This window comes from Medicago sativa, chromosome 8, assembly GCF_051527215.1.
Source record: "Medicago sativa cultivar Bolivia chromosome 8, Bolivia_mono, whole genome shotgun sequence".
Classification (NCBI taxonomy): domain Eukaryota; kingdom Viridiplantae; phylum Streptophyta; class Magnoliopsida; order Fabales; family Fabaceae; genus Medicago; species Medicago sativa.
The window spans coordinates 76,607,997-76,621,110 of NC_140756.1; the positions used below are offsets into that span (position 1 = coordinate 76,607,997).

At 33.4% G+C, this 13,114-nt stretch overlaps 2 protein-coding genes across 3 annotated transcripts; one reads left to right on the forward strand and one right to left on the reverse strand.

Moving 5' to 3' along the window:
- Positions 1-358: 358 nt before the first annotated feature.
- LOC146901664 (cytochrome P450 71A1-like) lies at positions 359-2,874 on the reverse strand. Its single transcript, XM_085738265.1, has 2 exons — positions 2,369-2,874; positions 359-1,637 (listed from the first exon to the last, which is right to left on the reverse strand). Exons 1-2 carry the CDS (start codon positions 2,708-2,710, stop codon positions 1,023-1,025), a joined length of 957 nt encoding a protein of 318 aa, XP_085594391.1. The 5' UTR covers positions 2,711-2,874; the 3' UTR covers positions 359-1,022.
- A 301-nt stretch (positions 2,875-3,175) lies between these two features.
- Positions 3,176-7,725, forward strand: LOC146901665 (uncharacterized). 2 transcript variants are annotated; one of them, XM_085738264.1, is made up of 7 exons: positions 3,176-3,633; positions 3,729-3,782; positions 5,341-5,702; positions 5,785-5,935; positions 6,054-6,329; positions 6,417-6,524; positions 7,102-7,725. In XM_085738264.1, the coding sequence occupies exons 3-7, from the start codon at positions 5,341-5,343 to the stop codon at positions 7,477-7,479; spliced, it is 1,275 nt and encodes a 424-aa protein (XP_085594390.1). In that variant the 5' UTR covers positions 3,176-3,633; positions 3,729-3,782; the 3' UTR covers positions 7,480-7,725. The 2 variants fall into 2 exon arrangements, with proteins under 2 accessions (XP_085594390.1, XP_085594389.1); XM_085738263.1 differs by having other exon boundaries at positions 3,729-3,777.
- Positions 7,726-13,114: the final 5,389 nt, after the last annotated feature.

Sequence of the window (13,114 nt, forward strand, 5' to 3'; positions counted from 1 at the left end):
CTTACAAAGATAAGATAATTGAAGTTACAACAATATATAATATATCACTTTGACCACGAAACACTTGGGAAGTGTTTACACCGATTTTTGGTAACGTAAACTTCAAATGTTCATCGATATCGATCGTGACAAATGTATTTTTAAAGGGGAATCGTTCAAGCCTCGCAGTTTAAGACAATCAACACTTCATCCATTCTTTAGGAACACTAATGTCAGAAATGCATCCAACATCTTTTAATAACAAGTTGTCTCATGACAACATGATAGAAAATTGCTCAAGTGAGCATGTTAAAAAGAAAAAGAAATAGAATAAAGATGAAAAGAAATGCAAAAGAAAAAGGAAAGTAAAACGAGAACAATTACATTAAATTGCAGGAATGTAGAGGGTGGTTGGAATCTATCAATCCATACACTCCTGAACCCGTTTGCTCCCATGGCGTGGGTGTTGCAGAGTTTTAGAAATCAAGAAACCAACCCATTGTTATTATTACAAACTGCTATATATAGACCTTGTAGAGAAAACTACCACTAAATCCTACGGTCTATATTAAAAGTAGAAATAACTTCCTATAACTTCCTAAGACACTAGGAAATAATTTCCATGCACTAAGACACTAGGAAATAATCTTCAAAGCACTTCAGTCTTGTTTGTCACCGCATGTTCGACTTTGCCTTGTTATTGTTGCTACACCATGTCCACGTTAAAGTATTCAAGTCCATAGTAATAAAGTGTAGACATTGGCTTGCATAAGAAAGTATTTGCTAAGTCACGCTCCACACAATGTCTATGCCAAGAATTTCTTTCTTTCACCAAGGCTTCTCCCACAAAAATCAATCATTAACCATGTGCATGAAATATACATTAAATCACTTTGTCGAAAACACGGCGTGTCAAAGTCTGTTTGTTATTGGTCGAAATCCCTTTGCACTTTGCAGCATGTCGAAATAACTCGTCTGCCTTGTCGAAAACATAATCATGAGTTCGACCAAATATTTCATTTTTGGTGTTAACAGGAAGTAAGTTAAAATAAAAATGATATTGGTTTGAGTTGAAGTGGTTCTTTCTTTGTGAGAGCCATTCCAAATATCTCACTCATATCTATATCTTGCTCACCTGCATTTGTTTCAGGTAGTTTCCAATCGAACCAATAAAGAAGGTTAGCAATCACATATTCAACAACAGCTGTTGCAAAATTATATCCAGGACACCCCCTTCTCCCAAAACCAAATGGAATCAACTGAAAATGTTGACCTTTAAAATCAACTTGGTTATGTTCAAATCTCTCTGGCTTGAACTCTTCAGGGTTTTCCCAATATTTAGGGTCTCTTTGTATTGTCCATGCATTAAAATATACCATTGTTTTTGCAGGAATGTCGTATCCTTTTAGTTTCACGCTAGATATTGTTTCTCGAGGAACCAAAAGAGGAGTAGCTGGATGTAATCTCATAGTTTCTTTCACTACACACTTTAGATAGCGCATTTGATTGATGTCATTTTCTTCTACTTTTGATTTATTGCCTACAACTCTTCTTACTTCTTCTTGTGCTTTCTTCATTATGGAAGGATGTTTCACGAGCTCTGAAACTGCCCATTCTAATGTTGTTGCGGTTGTGTCGGTTCCTCCCACAAACATGTTCTAAAAATAGTGGAGAATTAATTTTTCTTTGATGAAACATTTCGATGCATGATCGTAGTACTTGCAAAAAGATGAAATAAAATTATTAAAGGTAGTAATAAACACATCTATAATCTCCTAACCATGTAATTAATATGCCATTTGGAAAACTCAATAGACATATTATAGGATAACAAAGTTGCATAAGGATAAATATGATAGATAGATCATAGATCTTGAGTAGAGATTTATGTAAGGTCTTATCCTATATCACGTTTTTAATCTGCGCCTTATAATTAAAAAAAATTAGATAGCATATATTCTTCTTCTTCTTTTAATAATATATATATTCTATCATATTCAAGAGATGTCAGTTTAATAGTAACAATCCCTCAAAAAAAAAGTTTAATAGTAACAAAATATGGTGTAACCATAAACAACAGGTTTAAATTCCACACGATTAAAAATCATTGTTAGTGTCATAGTTTATTTTTGTAGATAGACGAAATAACAATCGTTATCGAAAATTCACACATACAAGTGGATGAGTTGGGGTTGATTCATATCCCGATCATGACGTTCGACGTAACAATTTCGATATTTTTAAGACTTGCGAACTCTTTAGTGTCATAGTTATTAAATATTAATAATAATTTCTCCAACCCACTTCAAAACCAAGTATTAATTATGTGTGATTATATATATATGCGGGTGCGGAAAAAAATTTAAGAAGATAAAGGAGAGAAAAGTACCCCTAGAATTCCTTTGATATTATTATTGGAGAGCCGAAAGCCAAGCTTGCCATCATCCTCTTGGAGTTTACTCACCAATTCCTCAACTACATCTTTTCTAATTTGATGAAATGATTGGACACTTTTCATGCTCAAAAGTTCTAGGACACATATTTTTCTTTTTTGTCTCCAATTTTCTCCATAATGTGTAAAACCAACATCCGTTCCTGCGTAGAATAAGATTTTTGAAGCTGTAGTTTGGGCTCGGTTTGAAAAAGCTAGATCATGAGTATTCATGATTTCCATGGCTACATCTGCCGATGAAATCACTAAAGTTTGTCTTTGTCCCAATTGCAACATCATTATGTTTCCATATTTGCGTGATAGGTCTCGAAGAGAACGGTATGGAAGTGTGCCTAGCTGATGAAGATTACCGATGATGGGTAGTTTCGGTGGAGACGGAGGCTGATTTGTATTGGTTTTGGATTTTCTAATTGCAAACTTAAACACAATCAGCACACTTCACTACTAGAAAAACGCAAATTAGAGAGGGATTTTAGAGAGGGACAAATTTCCGTAACTAATTGTGACGGATTTAGGGACGGATTTCGGTATTAAACACAAAAAGTTGAATTGCCAATTATTAGTGAGGGAATGGTTTAAACATCCCTTACAAAAAATCCCTGACAAAATATCCGTCACTAAATCCCTCACAAAATTGATGAGTTAAACGTTAGTCACGGATTTTGACATGGAAATAATCCTTCTCTAATGATTCCCTCACTAAAACCATCACTAATATCAATTATATGGTTGGTGAGGAAATTAATCCCTCACAAATAATTTATTGATATTAGCGCCAGAACTGAATCATCCCCCCTAATTATTTCACGTTTTGGCTTTCCCTCCTCTATACTAAAACATTCCCCCTTTTTTTTTTTCACAAACCCTAAAACCAAATTTTCCCCCAAATTTTTCCTCTAAACTCATAACTCCTTCCTCAAAGAGCTTATGAACTCCAAAATGCACTCCAAACAGCTTCCAATCGATTCTCAAATCCTCAAATCCTCAATTCCTTCCTCTACACTGATTCTTCCTCAAATCCTCAAATCAAACCTAAATCTACACTGATACTTCACCAAATCGAACCTCAAATCGAATTTTGGTCCCAAAATCAAACCTCAAATCGATTCTCAGTCCCAAAATCGAACCTTACTCTGAAAATCAAATCTCCTACCTTCTTCCAAAATCGTTCCCTCAAATCTGACCTTCTCTCAAAACTCACGGTAATCTCTTTGTAAATATCAGAGTTTATTTATTTATTTATTTATTTATTTTATATTTTATCATAATCTGATTTGGGTTTTGTGGGGTTTTACAGTGAACTCACTCACATTTCTGAATCCAAAAGTGAAGTTGCTCTGAAACAGGTAAGGTAAATCGAAGCCCTTCCTTATTTTGTTTGTTATTAATTTTTAATTTTTAATTTTGTATTTTGAATGATTGTTGTTGAAGACTGAGATTATTTATCTTTTGATTTTGTTCAATATTGGTTGTACAAGACACTACCAGGTTCATAAATTTTTATTTTTAATGCTTTACAAAAGATAAAGCTAAATTCAACTCTGTCTATAGCTTTAGAAGGTTGCTATAGCAGTCCAGTTTCCCAACTTATTGACTGTGAGGGTACATTAACTTATTTTTCAATTTTATAAGAAAACTTGTGGAGTTAAATCCACATTATGGATCTGTTTTGATCTGTTTTGTCCACTATTGAATAAGAAACTTATTTTCCATTCCTTTTTTTGATCTGTTTTGTCCACTATTGAATAAGAAACTTTTGTCTCATGAAAGGGGTTTGCAAAGTTTGAAACTTTATTCTTCTATTATTCTGCAGAGTTTTAGAAATAAGTGGATTTTGTCCTTGAGAATTATGGGACTTTGTTGCATATATAGTCATGATGCCTTATAAATGTGTCTCATTTTTCACTCATAATTAGATAGAATGTCTTTTACAAACGATAACACAATGGTTACTTTCATAGTTCATGTGATGATAGGCTGTTGTCACAAAGTATAAGAAAAAAGAGAGTATTTTTAGCATCATGGTAGAGCATATGTTGCCTTTATAATTTCATGTGCTGCACAATTCTTAATTTGTCTCCTTCTATTTGCACGAGCTAGCTACACGCAGTGATAAAGTTATGCATGAGCTTTTTCTAATTATACCCTGGAGCATCTTGCTGTTGTGATTTTGTATCGTGGTGTGAATATAATGGGGGTGCTGCTGCATATCTGTGCAATCCAACATTGAAATGCAACATTGTTATTGTCATGTTTAATTTGTTTTTCCAGATTGGTATAACACATCTTGATGATTCACTAATCTGGATTTGTTGTGTTCGGCTTATTGTCATGGAAAATGTGTGATGGCTCCTCCTTGAAAGATTAAAGTTAATTGTTTTTTATTGTGTCAAGTGTGTGGTGGTGTTGTATTATGAGTGAGAAATCTCAGGCTGGTGTGTTTTGGCCAATTGGTAAAGCTCCATTTGAGTTGTTATTCACTAAAGACATTTTATGTTTTTTCTTAGTCCAACTTTCAAGCAAATGTTAGTGTGCGATCTTTTCTTCCTTTTTATTATTATTAATTTTATTTTATTTTTACTCAAAGTGAATAAAAATTTACATTTAGACCATTGTTTAGAAAGTCTATCCTAGACAAACCTTTTAATTTAAACACACCTATATGTTTGATTCATTTTGACATACAATTAATATTATCTTAACATGTTGAAATATATCTTCCAAAGTCTGTGTTTCTCTACGATCAATCATACGTTGCAATTTTAAGAGTTAATTCAAGAGTTAAACACACCGGTAAATGTTGATTTGTGCTTCTATTATTTTGATCTGCCATCTGCGTTATATGTTTTTTAGATGTGTCCAGATTTTTATGTGTTAATCAAATATATGTTTTTTATATGTATATATAGATGGCAGGAAATGATACTGTGGCGGGTGGAGGAAGAGGTACTGGTAGAGGTATCAGTAGAGGTAGAGGGGTTAGGGGTACCACACTTTCATTTGGGAGAGGTATGGCTGCCACTACTCCATCACACTCTATTGTTGGGCAAGCAACAAATCCTTCCACATCTCATACAACAACAAATACACAAGTTCCCCACTCTACTCCTAGCCCTCCCATTTCTCAATCAACAAGCTTGCCACAAATTTCATCATCTAATGCATCTGCTGCTGATCCACATGTATCATCAAATGATATGGATTCATCTCCAAACATGAGTGAGGACCCTCTTGATGAGCGTATTTGGATTCGTCCAGGACCTGAGAGCACGTATGCTTTTATTACTTTTTGTCCTTTAATTTTAAATATATCATACTCGTATCTTACAATTTCTTCAATATTGTTTTAATAGGTTTGACCCTCCTATTGCGCCTACACGTGCGATAACAAAAATTATGAAGCAAAAGTTTGATGGATGTTGGACAACGTATGGAGAACTAAAGGCTGAAGAAAAAAAAAACGGGAGACATAGTGTGATTGCAATGTGGTTTAGAGAGTTTAATGTATGAAAGTATTCATGAATATTTACGTATCTTACTAGTTATATTTATTTTTTTTCATGTAGATTATTCTCAATATATTGCTTTATTCTATTATTAACCTATATTTTTTATATTGTAGAGGAAGTTTAAGTGGCTACCTGAACTTGATGGAGAGATTAAGAAGTCATTTGACCATAAAGCCTCTCAGTTATACTCAAGTGCAATGTATAGGGTCAGAAAAGGGGAGGATGATGGTGATTGGATTCCAGTTGAAATGCGTAAGAAATTGGATGCAAAATGGAGTGAGGATGAATGGAAAAGCAAGGCACAAACTAATAGCAAAAACAGAAAATCTTCTGATGCTCCACTTCACACTGGAGGATCGATTCCAACATTTGAGATTTCTAAGAGAATAGTAAGTAATTGAATTTGAGTTTAATTGTATTTGTTAGGTTAAGCATTTTAATTTCAATTAACATTGATTGATCCGTTTTGTGTTTAGAAAACATCTCCAGAAGTTACTCCAACATCTTGGGAAATATTTGAATACACACACAAATTGAAAGGTGATCCAAGCAAGTGGGTTTCCGCAAAAGCAAAGGATATTGCTGTAAGTGTATGCTATTTTTAATTGTTTTAATAGTTCTGCACTGAAATAATTGTTCACTGATGCTAGTTGTTGGGAACTAGTTATACACTGATGCTATTTTTATGGAGGTTCTACACTGATGCTAATTGTTAAGCACATATGTAGCAGTCTGTAAGTGTATGTTTTAGAAGCAGATTGAGAAAAATAATTAATTGTCTTGACAAAAAGATATATCATAATGTTAGTTTGTTTGATGCTTCTGGAAACTGATATAGGCAAGCAGTGAACACAGTATAAGTTTTTAGCATGCTGTCCTCTTCCTGCATGTTATATAATGCACAAACAATAGTGCAGTCAACTCCCTTATCCCGCAACCTTTTACGTGTCGGAAGGCAATTCCTACAAATACGCCATAACAGATTTTTGACTCTAGGTGGAACCTTGAGTTTCCAAATCAAATCCCACGTGCCTTCTACTTACTTGGAATTATTCATGTATTCAATATATTTTTTTAAAAAAAATTTGTTTATGTTGACTGAATGAAGTATGAAATTATTACTTGTTAATAAAATATTATTTTGATATTATTATTTTGCAGGATGAGTTTGAAAAAAGGATTATTGAGAGGGATTCACATGAGGAGGCACTAGGGGATGATGTTTCTACACATGAAAGTGACAACATTATCTTCTTAGATGTTGTTGGAGGAGTAAATAAGAAGGGTCGTATATATGGTTTGGGCCCGGAAGCAGGGAAATATAAGTCGTCTAGATCTTCCAGATCTGACGGCATCTTACAATCTGAATTTGAACAAATGAGGGCTGAAAATGCATCACTTAAAGAGAAATTGAAGGCTCATGAGGAGTTGATTCGTGCATCGCAGGAAGATTCACGTTTTCTTAGGGAGCAAATGACTAAATTGATGGAAATGGTTTCTCAAGGTCATTTACATCCACCTCCACCTCCATCTACTTGATATATCGATATATAATATGTATAATATATGGTTATTTTGATAGCTTGGTTGCAAACTTAGCTAATGTGCTACTTCTAGTACCATTAAAAATGTTTTAAGCGTTTCTTATGAAACTTATTTTGAGAGTTTCCTTGTGACTCTTCATGTATTTTGAGAGATGGAACAATGGTTGTAAACTTATTGACATTTTCCTTATGACTTCTATGATGATGAATGTCTCTGATGGGTATGAAGACAATTTATCAAGTGTTTTTTATTGTATATTTATAATTACCAACATGTTCAATATGGTTTAATATAGTAAATGCAGTTAAAATATGAATATAATTAATTAATGAAATCTGGTAGGAAATTGAACATTACATCAGTGATGCAAATTTCTGTTTCAATTAGTGAGGGAATTCAGGTTCATCACAATTAGTGATATATGCCTTCACAATTTGAGAGGGAAAACCAATCCGTCATTAATTACTGACGGAAATATTGGTAAAAATTGATGGAATAGTCCCTCACAATTAGAGAGGGAACAAGAATCCCTCACTAATTACTGACGGATTTGTCCATGGTTTAACATATTTCTGGTTCATATTTAGTGACGGATTTATATGATTAGGGACGGATTGTATCCGTGTCAATTAGGGACGGAAACCAAAATCCCTCACAAAAATTTAGCAAGGCCAATATTCTTAAGGGATTACCGGTCGTCACTAAATCCCTCACTAAATTCGTTAGTGAGGGAATTATGGTAGTTTAGTGACGGATTGCTACCCTCTCTAAAATTGATTTTTCTAGTAGTGCTTAAAAGGAAGAAAAGAGATAGAGAAAAGGGTGAAGAAAGAGCTCCTTTAATTTGTTCATTTGACCATATTTTGAGAGCCATTGTTTTTCCAAACACATCTTGGAGGGAGGGTCAGGCACTACATATATATAGCATATGAAATATAAGAGCCATAGAATGAGATCATTAAATTCCTTTTTTTTTTTTTTTTTAATTCCTAGCTATTTATTTTATTTTATATTATTGTTATAATTACTAGCAAAAAGATAGACACTCACGTGTTCGTCTCTCTACTCTTTTTTATTGTGTTAATATGTGTAAATTATAACGATATTTTAGATAAAAGAATAAATAAAATAGTTTAATTGAAGAGTAAAATAAATAATGAAAAAGTCATCCTAAAATCATGTATTTTAAGCCAATTTTTTTTTTATATATAGTATATCTAATTGTTAAATCTTATAACTATTCCTTAAAAAAAATGTTTGAACTATTGTTTCGTAATTATTCAATTTTATTTTTCAATATGGAGATCTAAATATTACTGTAAATTAATTATAAAAGTAATTTCTTTCTTAAAATAGTTTTGCTTTCATTGAATCTTAAAACAATTTCAAAGTTAACTATTTTTAAGAAAATGGTTTTGCTCTTTTGCTCCCAACCACGATGCAAAATAAAATATAACAAACAATATGTGCAACCATTTCAAAAGTTTGGCAAGGATGTGATGCCTGCCAACAAATTTGAGTCAAGGAGTGCAGTCTAACAATTTTGATATTTGTTTGTTGAGTTAGAACTTGTGGATGTAATATACTTTTTGTAATGATGTTTATATGCCATACTTTAGGGGACCAACATATATTTATTTTTTCACAAAGAATATGCATTTATAAATTATATATTAAATAACATATTAGCTTTAAAAATAAAGTAGTGTGTTTACCAAACAATTTAGTTCGATTAACTAAAGTTTCACCAGATGATAAAGGATTACCAAGATCCATGATCCTTTTTTCGTGGGAACAAGAGGGTTAAACAAAACAAAAGTGTGAAAGAGTGCCGATTAATTTTGATTTGCTCGAAATTCTAAACGTTTGATATATTTTCTAATAATTTTAAAGTCAATGGCTGTGTGTCTATGTATGTGTGTGTAATTCCCACCATCCCACAATATATGTCATTCTAGTCAATTTTTTTTCCTTTTTTATAAGTGATTTTACATTATCAATGAAGTATTAATACATTTTTTCTACTATATCATTTACTAATTTTTTTTTTGACAAAAATAAATGATATTCATTCATTCAATTCAAATTGATAGAGTACATCGATACAATGAAAATTCACTAAAAACAAAAAGGATGAATTTACTAATTGTTACTCTTGTTTTTTCAACTCTTTTAATTTACTTTTTATATATCGTTAATGAAAGAAACTTTTGTAAAATAACTCACAATTAGTTAATAAAGCTTATTTTGTTTCCCTCAAAAAAAGCTTATTTTGTTGTAAAGAAAATAGTATTTTCTTAGTAAATTTACTAACGATTAATATATTTTTTTTAAGGAAAATGTGTATATCTTACTATCATATTTGCCTAAAAAAACTTAAAATCACTTTTAATATGAGATAGAGGAATAAGAATTAGTATATGAATTTAATTAGTATATAATACAAGTATCACATAATTGCATTGTAAAGTTAGTTAGATTAAATGTGAATTTCATCGCAACTCTTTTTAGAACAAAAAATAATTGTTAGATCAAAACATGTCAATTGAATATCCCACGATCATTTACAAAAAGAAAAGTCTAACAAGCCTATTAAGGAGCTTAGGAATGGTTGCAGCAGAATCTCAGACATGTGAATGGAGCATATATTAAAAATAATCATCTAACTTTTGCACCATTTGGTGCATCTCGTTGAATAAAAATCAACATATTTTTGCAGGTAAAACTTTTGATAAACATGTAGTATGCAATTAGGCAGTCTTATTGCATCAAAAGATGTTATTGTAGATGTCTCTCTAAGATAAGGTTATGGTACGTAAAGGGCAATTGTATAGAATTGATCAATTAATTATATTAATTTGTACATAATTGTAGATATAAATTAATATTTTTTAACATAGTTTTTTTACGGACCCAAATTAATGATTTATTATTAATTTTGATGTTGAGTAGCAAGTCGCAAGTTAGGAACTAATCTTTTCAAAAGAAAAAAAGTCAAAAGGATCTAGTGGTATACGTTCTTATTTCGTCACATTATATTAAAACCTTTTCCAACTTAGTAGGTCTACGATTCAAGTTAACGGCTAGCATTATTTGAAAAAGAAAGTAGGTTAGATTGGGTTGTTTGAAAACGACTGTTTCCTGCCCTTATTTGGGTCATGTTATATTCAAAACTTTTTCAACTTAGCGTCTGTTTGGATATGTGTTTTGTAGCACCAAACCTGAGTTTCGGCCACAAAACGCGGTTTGGGTCAAATCTTAGATGTTTGGATTGTTGGAACAAAATGTGTTTAACAATGAACCTTAAAGAGTTTTGATGATAACAAGGTATTAAAAATTGTAAATTGGACTAGCTAATATTTGTTCAAGTGTACAGGACCATAATTATAAAGTCACATCATCATTGGTTCTGAATGAGCAAATAAAGAGCAAAAGAAAATGAAGCTTAGATGATTCTGAAGGCAAAGCGCTCCTGAAGTCAAGCTGCTCCTGAAGAAATAGCGCCCCTGAAGTAAAGCTGCTCCTGAAGAATAGTGCTTCTGAAGACAAGAGGTCCAGAAGCCACATCATCAGAAGCTGCATCATCAGAAGCTGCCTCATCAGAAGCTATTTCACCAGAAGCTGAATCTCAACTGGATTTGCAAAAGATTCAAGAATTGAAGAATTATCAATGCAAAAGCTGTCCATTGGATTCGAAAACACAAACAAAGGATTAGTGGAATTTTGCAACGGTCATTTCAAAGGTGTTTGAAGGCTTGTGCTTGCATTTTGGACGAAAGCGTTGACATTGTACTTTGTACGAATTGTACAACCACGTTCTCCACTACTCTGTTTTGTGTCCACGCTTCAAGACAAGAAAACAGCTCCAGAATACGGTCTCGCCTGCATATATGTTCCTTTGGATAAGGAATGGATTTCAAATTGGTTCTTCATAGGACAACAACCAAATCAGGCAAAAGATCATTGGTGAAAGATCAAGCTTCACTAACGACTCTTTGGTGTGCTGGCAATTTCATAACGTCTCTTTCACACCTCTATATAAAGGAGTGAAGACCTAGAGAATTGGTAATGCAAGAACGCTAAACGAAAGACTCACAAGATTTTCACAAGTACCAAACCTCTGCTGAAATTGTTCTGCATTCACTTAGAATTTCTGTGTCTCAAAGTCATATCTTAGAAATTCTTAAGTTCATTGAGTCTGTATCTGATTTGTATTGTGAGCACCTCTGATTGTATATCAAGTGTTCAACCTTAAACAATTTTCTGTGTAATTTTGTTTAGTTAGGAAGTCTCTTGCAGTTGTGCTTGAGCAGGAAGTCTCTTGATTGTGTTCTTGAGCAAAGGAAGTCTCTAGCTTGTGTGCTTGAGCAAAGGAAGTCTCTTGCTTGTGTGCTTGAGCATTTGTAATCAGATATTACTCATAGTGAAATCTCCTTGGAAGTGCAAGGGGGACTGGACTACTTCCGGATTGTGGAAGGAACCAGTATAATTGCTTTGTGTCGTTCTTCTTCTCTCTCTCTGTTTTATTCCGCTGCATTTAGATTCTGATTATCACTTCAGAAGCTGTCTCACCTAGCTTCTGATCAGTGTGTTCAGTTTTTAGGAGAAACGAAGAATTTTTCAAAACACAATTCAACCCCCCTTCTTGTGTTTTTCTCACCTTCAATTGGTATCTAGAGCCTTGGTCTGTTGTGTATCACTTAACCGTGCAACAGTCAAAGATCTGAGAAAAACATGTCTACTCCTCCTCCTACTGGTCCTAGTGATACTAGCTATAAACATGTCTCACATGATTATAGTGATAGTAAGAAAACCAGTGTTGGAAAAGTTCCAAAGTTCAATGGAGATGCTGAAGAGTTCTCTTGGTGGAAGACCAACTTTTACAGTTACATCATGAGCCTGGATGAAGAATTATGGGATATTCTGGAAGATGGTGTTGGTGATTTAGTCCTTGATGAAGAAGGAGCTGCTGTGGATAGAAAGAAACATACTCCAGAACTGAGGAAACTTTACAAGAAGCATCATATTATCAGAGGAGCCCTTGTCACTGCCATACCCAAAGCAGAGTATATGAAGATGAGTGACAAATCCACTGCTAAAGCTATGTTTGCTTCTCTCTGTTCAAATTATGAAGGGAGCAAGAAGGTCAAAGAAGCAAAGGCTCTCCTGCTTGTACATCAGTATGAGTTATTCAAGATGAAGGATGATGAAACTATTGAGGAGATGTACTCAAGGTTTCAAACCTTAGTTTCTGGGCTACAGATTCTAAAGAAGAGCTATGTTGCTTCTGATCATGTAAGCAAGATACTCAGAAGCTTACCTGCCAGATGGAGACCAAAAGTGACTGCCATTGAGGAAGCTAAAGATTTAAACACTTTAAGTGTCGAAGATCTTGTTAGTTCTCTCAAAGTTCATGAGTTAAGTCTTAATGAACATGAGTCTACTAAGAAGAGTAAATCAATAGCTCTTCCATCCAAAGGCAAGTCATCAAAAGCTCTCAAAGTAGTTGAATCTGAAGAGGAAGAACAGTCAAGTTCAGATTCTGAACCAGATGCTGCTGAAATGGCCATGCTCTCAAATAGACTTCAATATCTGGCCAAGAAGAACAGAAAGTTTCTCTCCAGAAGGG

Excerpts from the sequence above, each read along its gene's own strand:
- LOC146901665 (XM_085738264.1), top strand. The coding sequence starts at position 5,341 with ATGGCAGGAAATGATACTGTGGCGGGTGGAGGAAGAGGTACTGGTAGA. Across the intron at positions 6,330-6,416 it reads TTGAGATTTCTAAGAGAATA|AAAACATCTCCAGAAGTTAC; the intron begins GTAAGTAATTGA and ends TTTTGTGTTTAG. Across the intron at positions 6,525-7,101 it reads CAAAAGCAAAGGATATTGCT|GATGAGTTTGAAAAAAGGAT; the intron begins GTAAGTGTATGC and ends ATTATTTTGCAG.
- LOC146901664 (XM_085738265.1), bottom strand. The coding sequence starts at position 2,710 with ATGATGTTGCAATTGGGACAAAGACAAACTTTAGTGATTTCATCGGCA. Across the intron at positions 1,638-2,368 it reads ATATCAAAGGAATTCTAGGG|AACATGTTTGTGGGAGGAAC; the intron begins GTACTTTTCTCT and ends CACTATTTTTAG.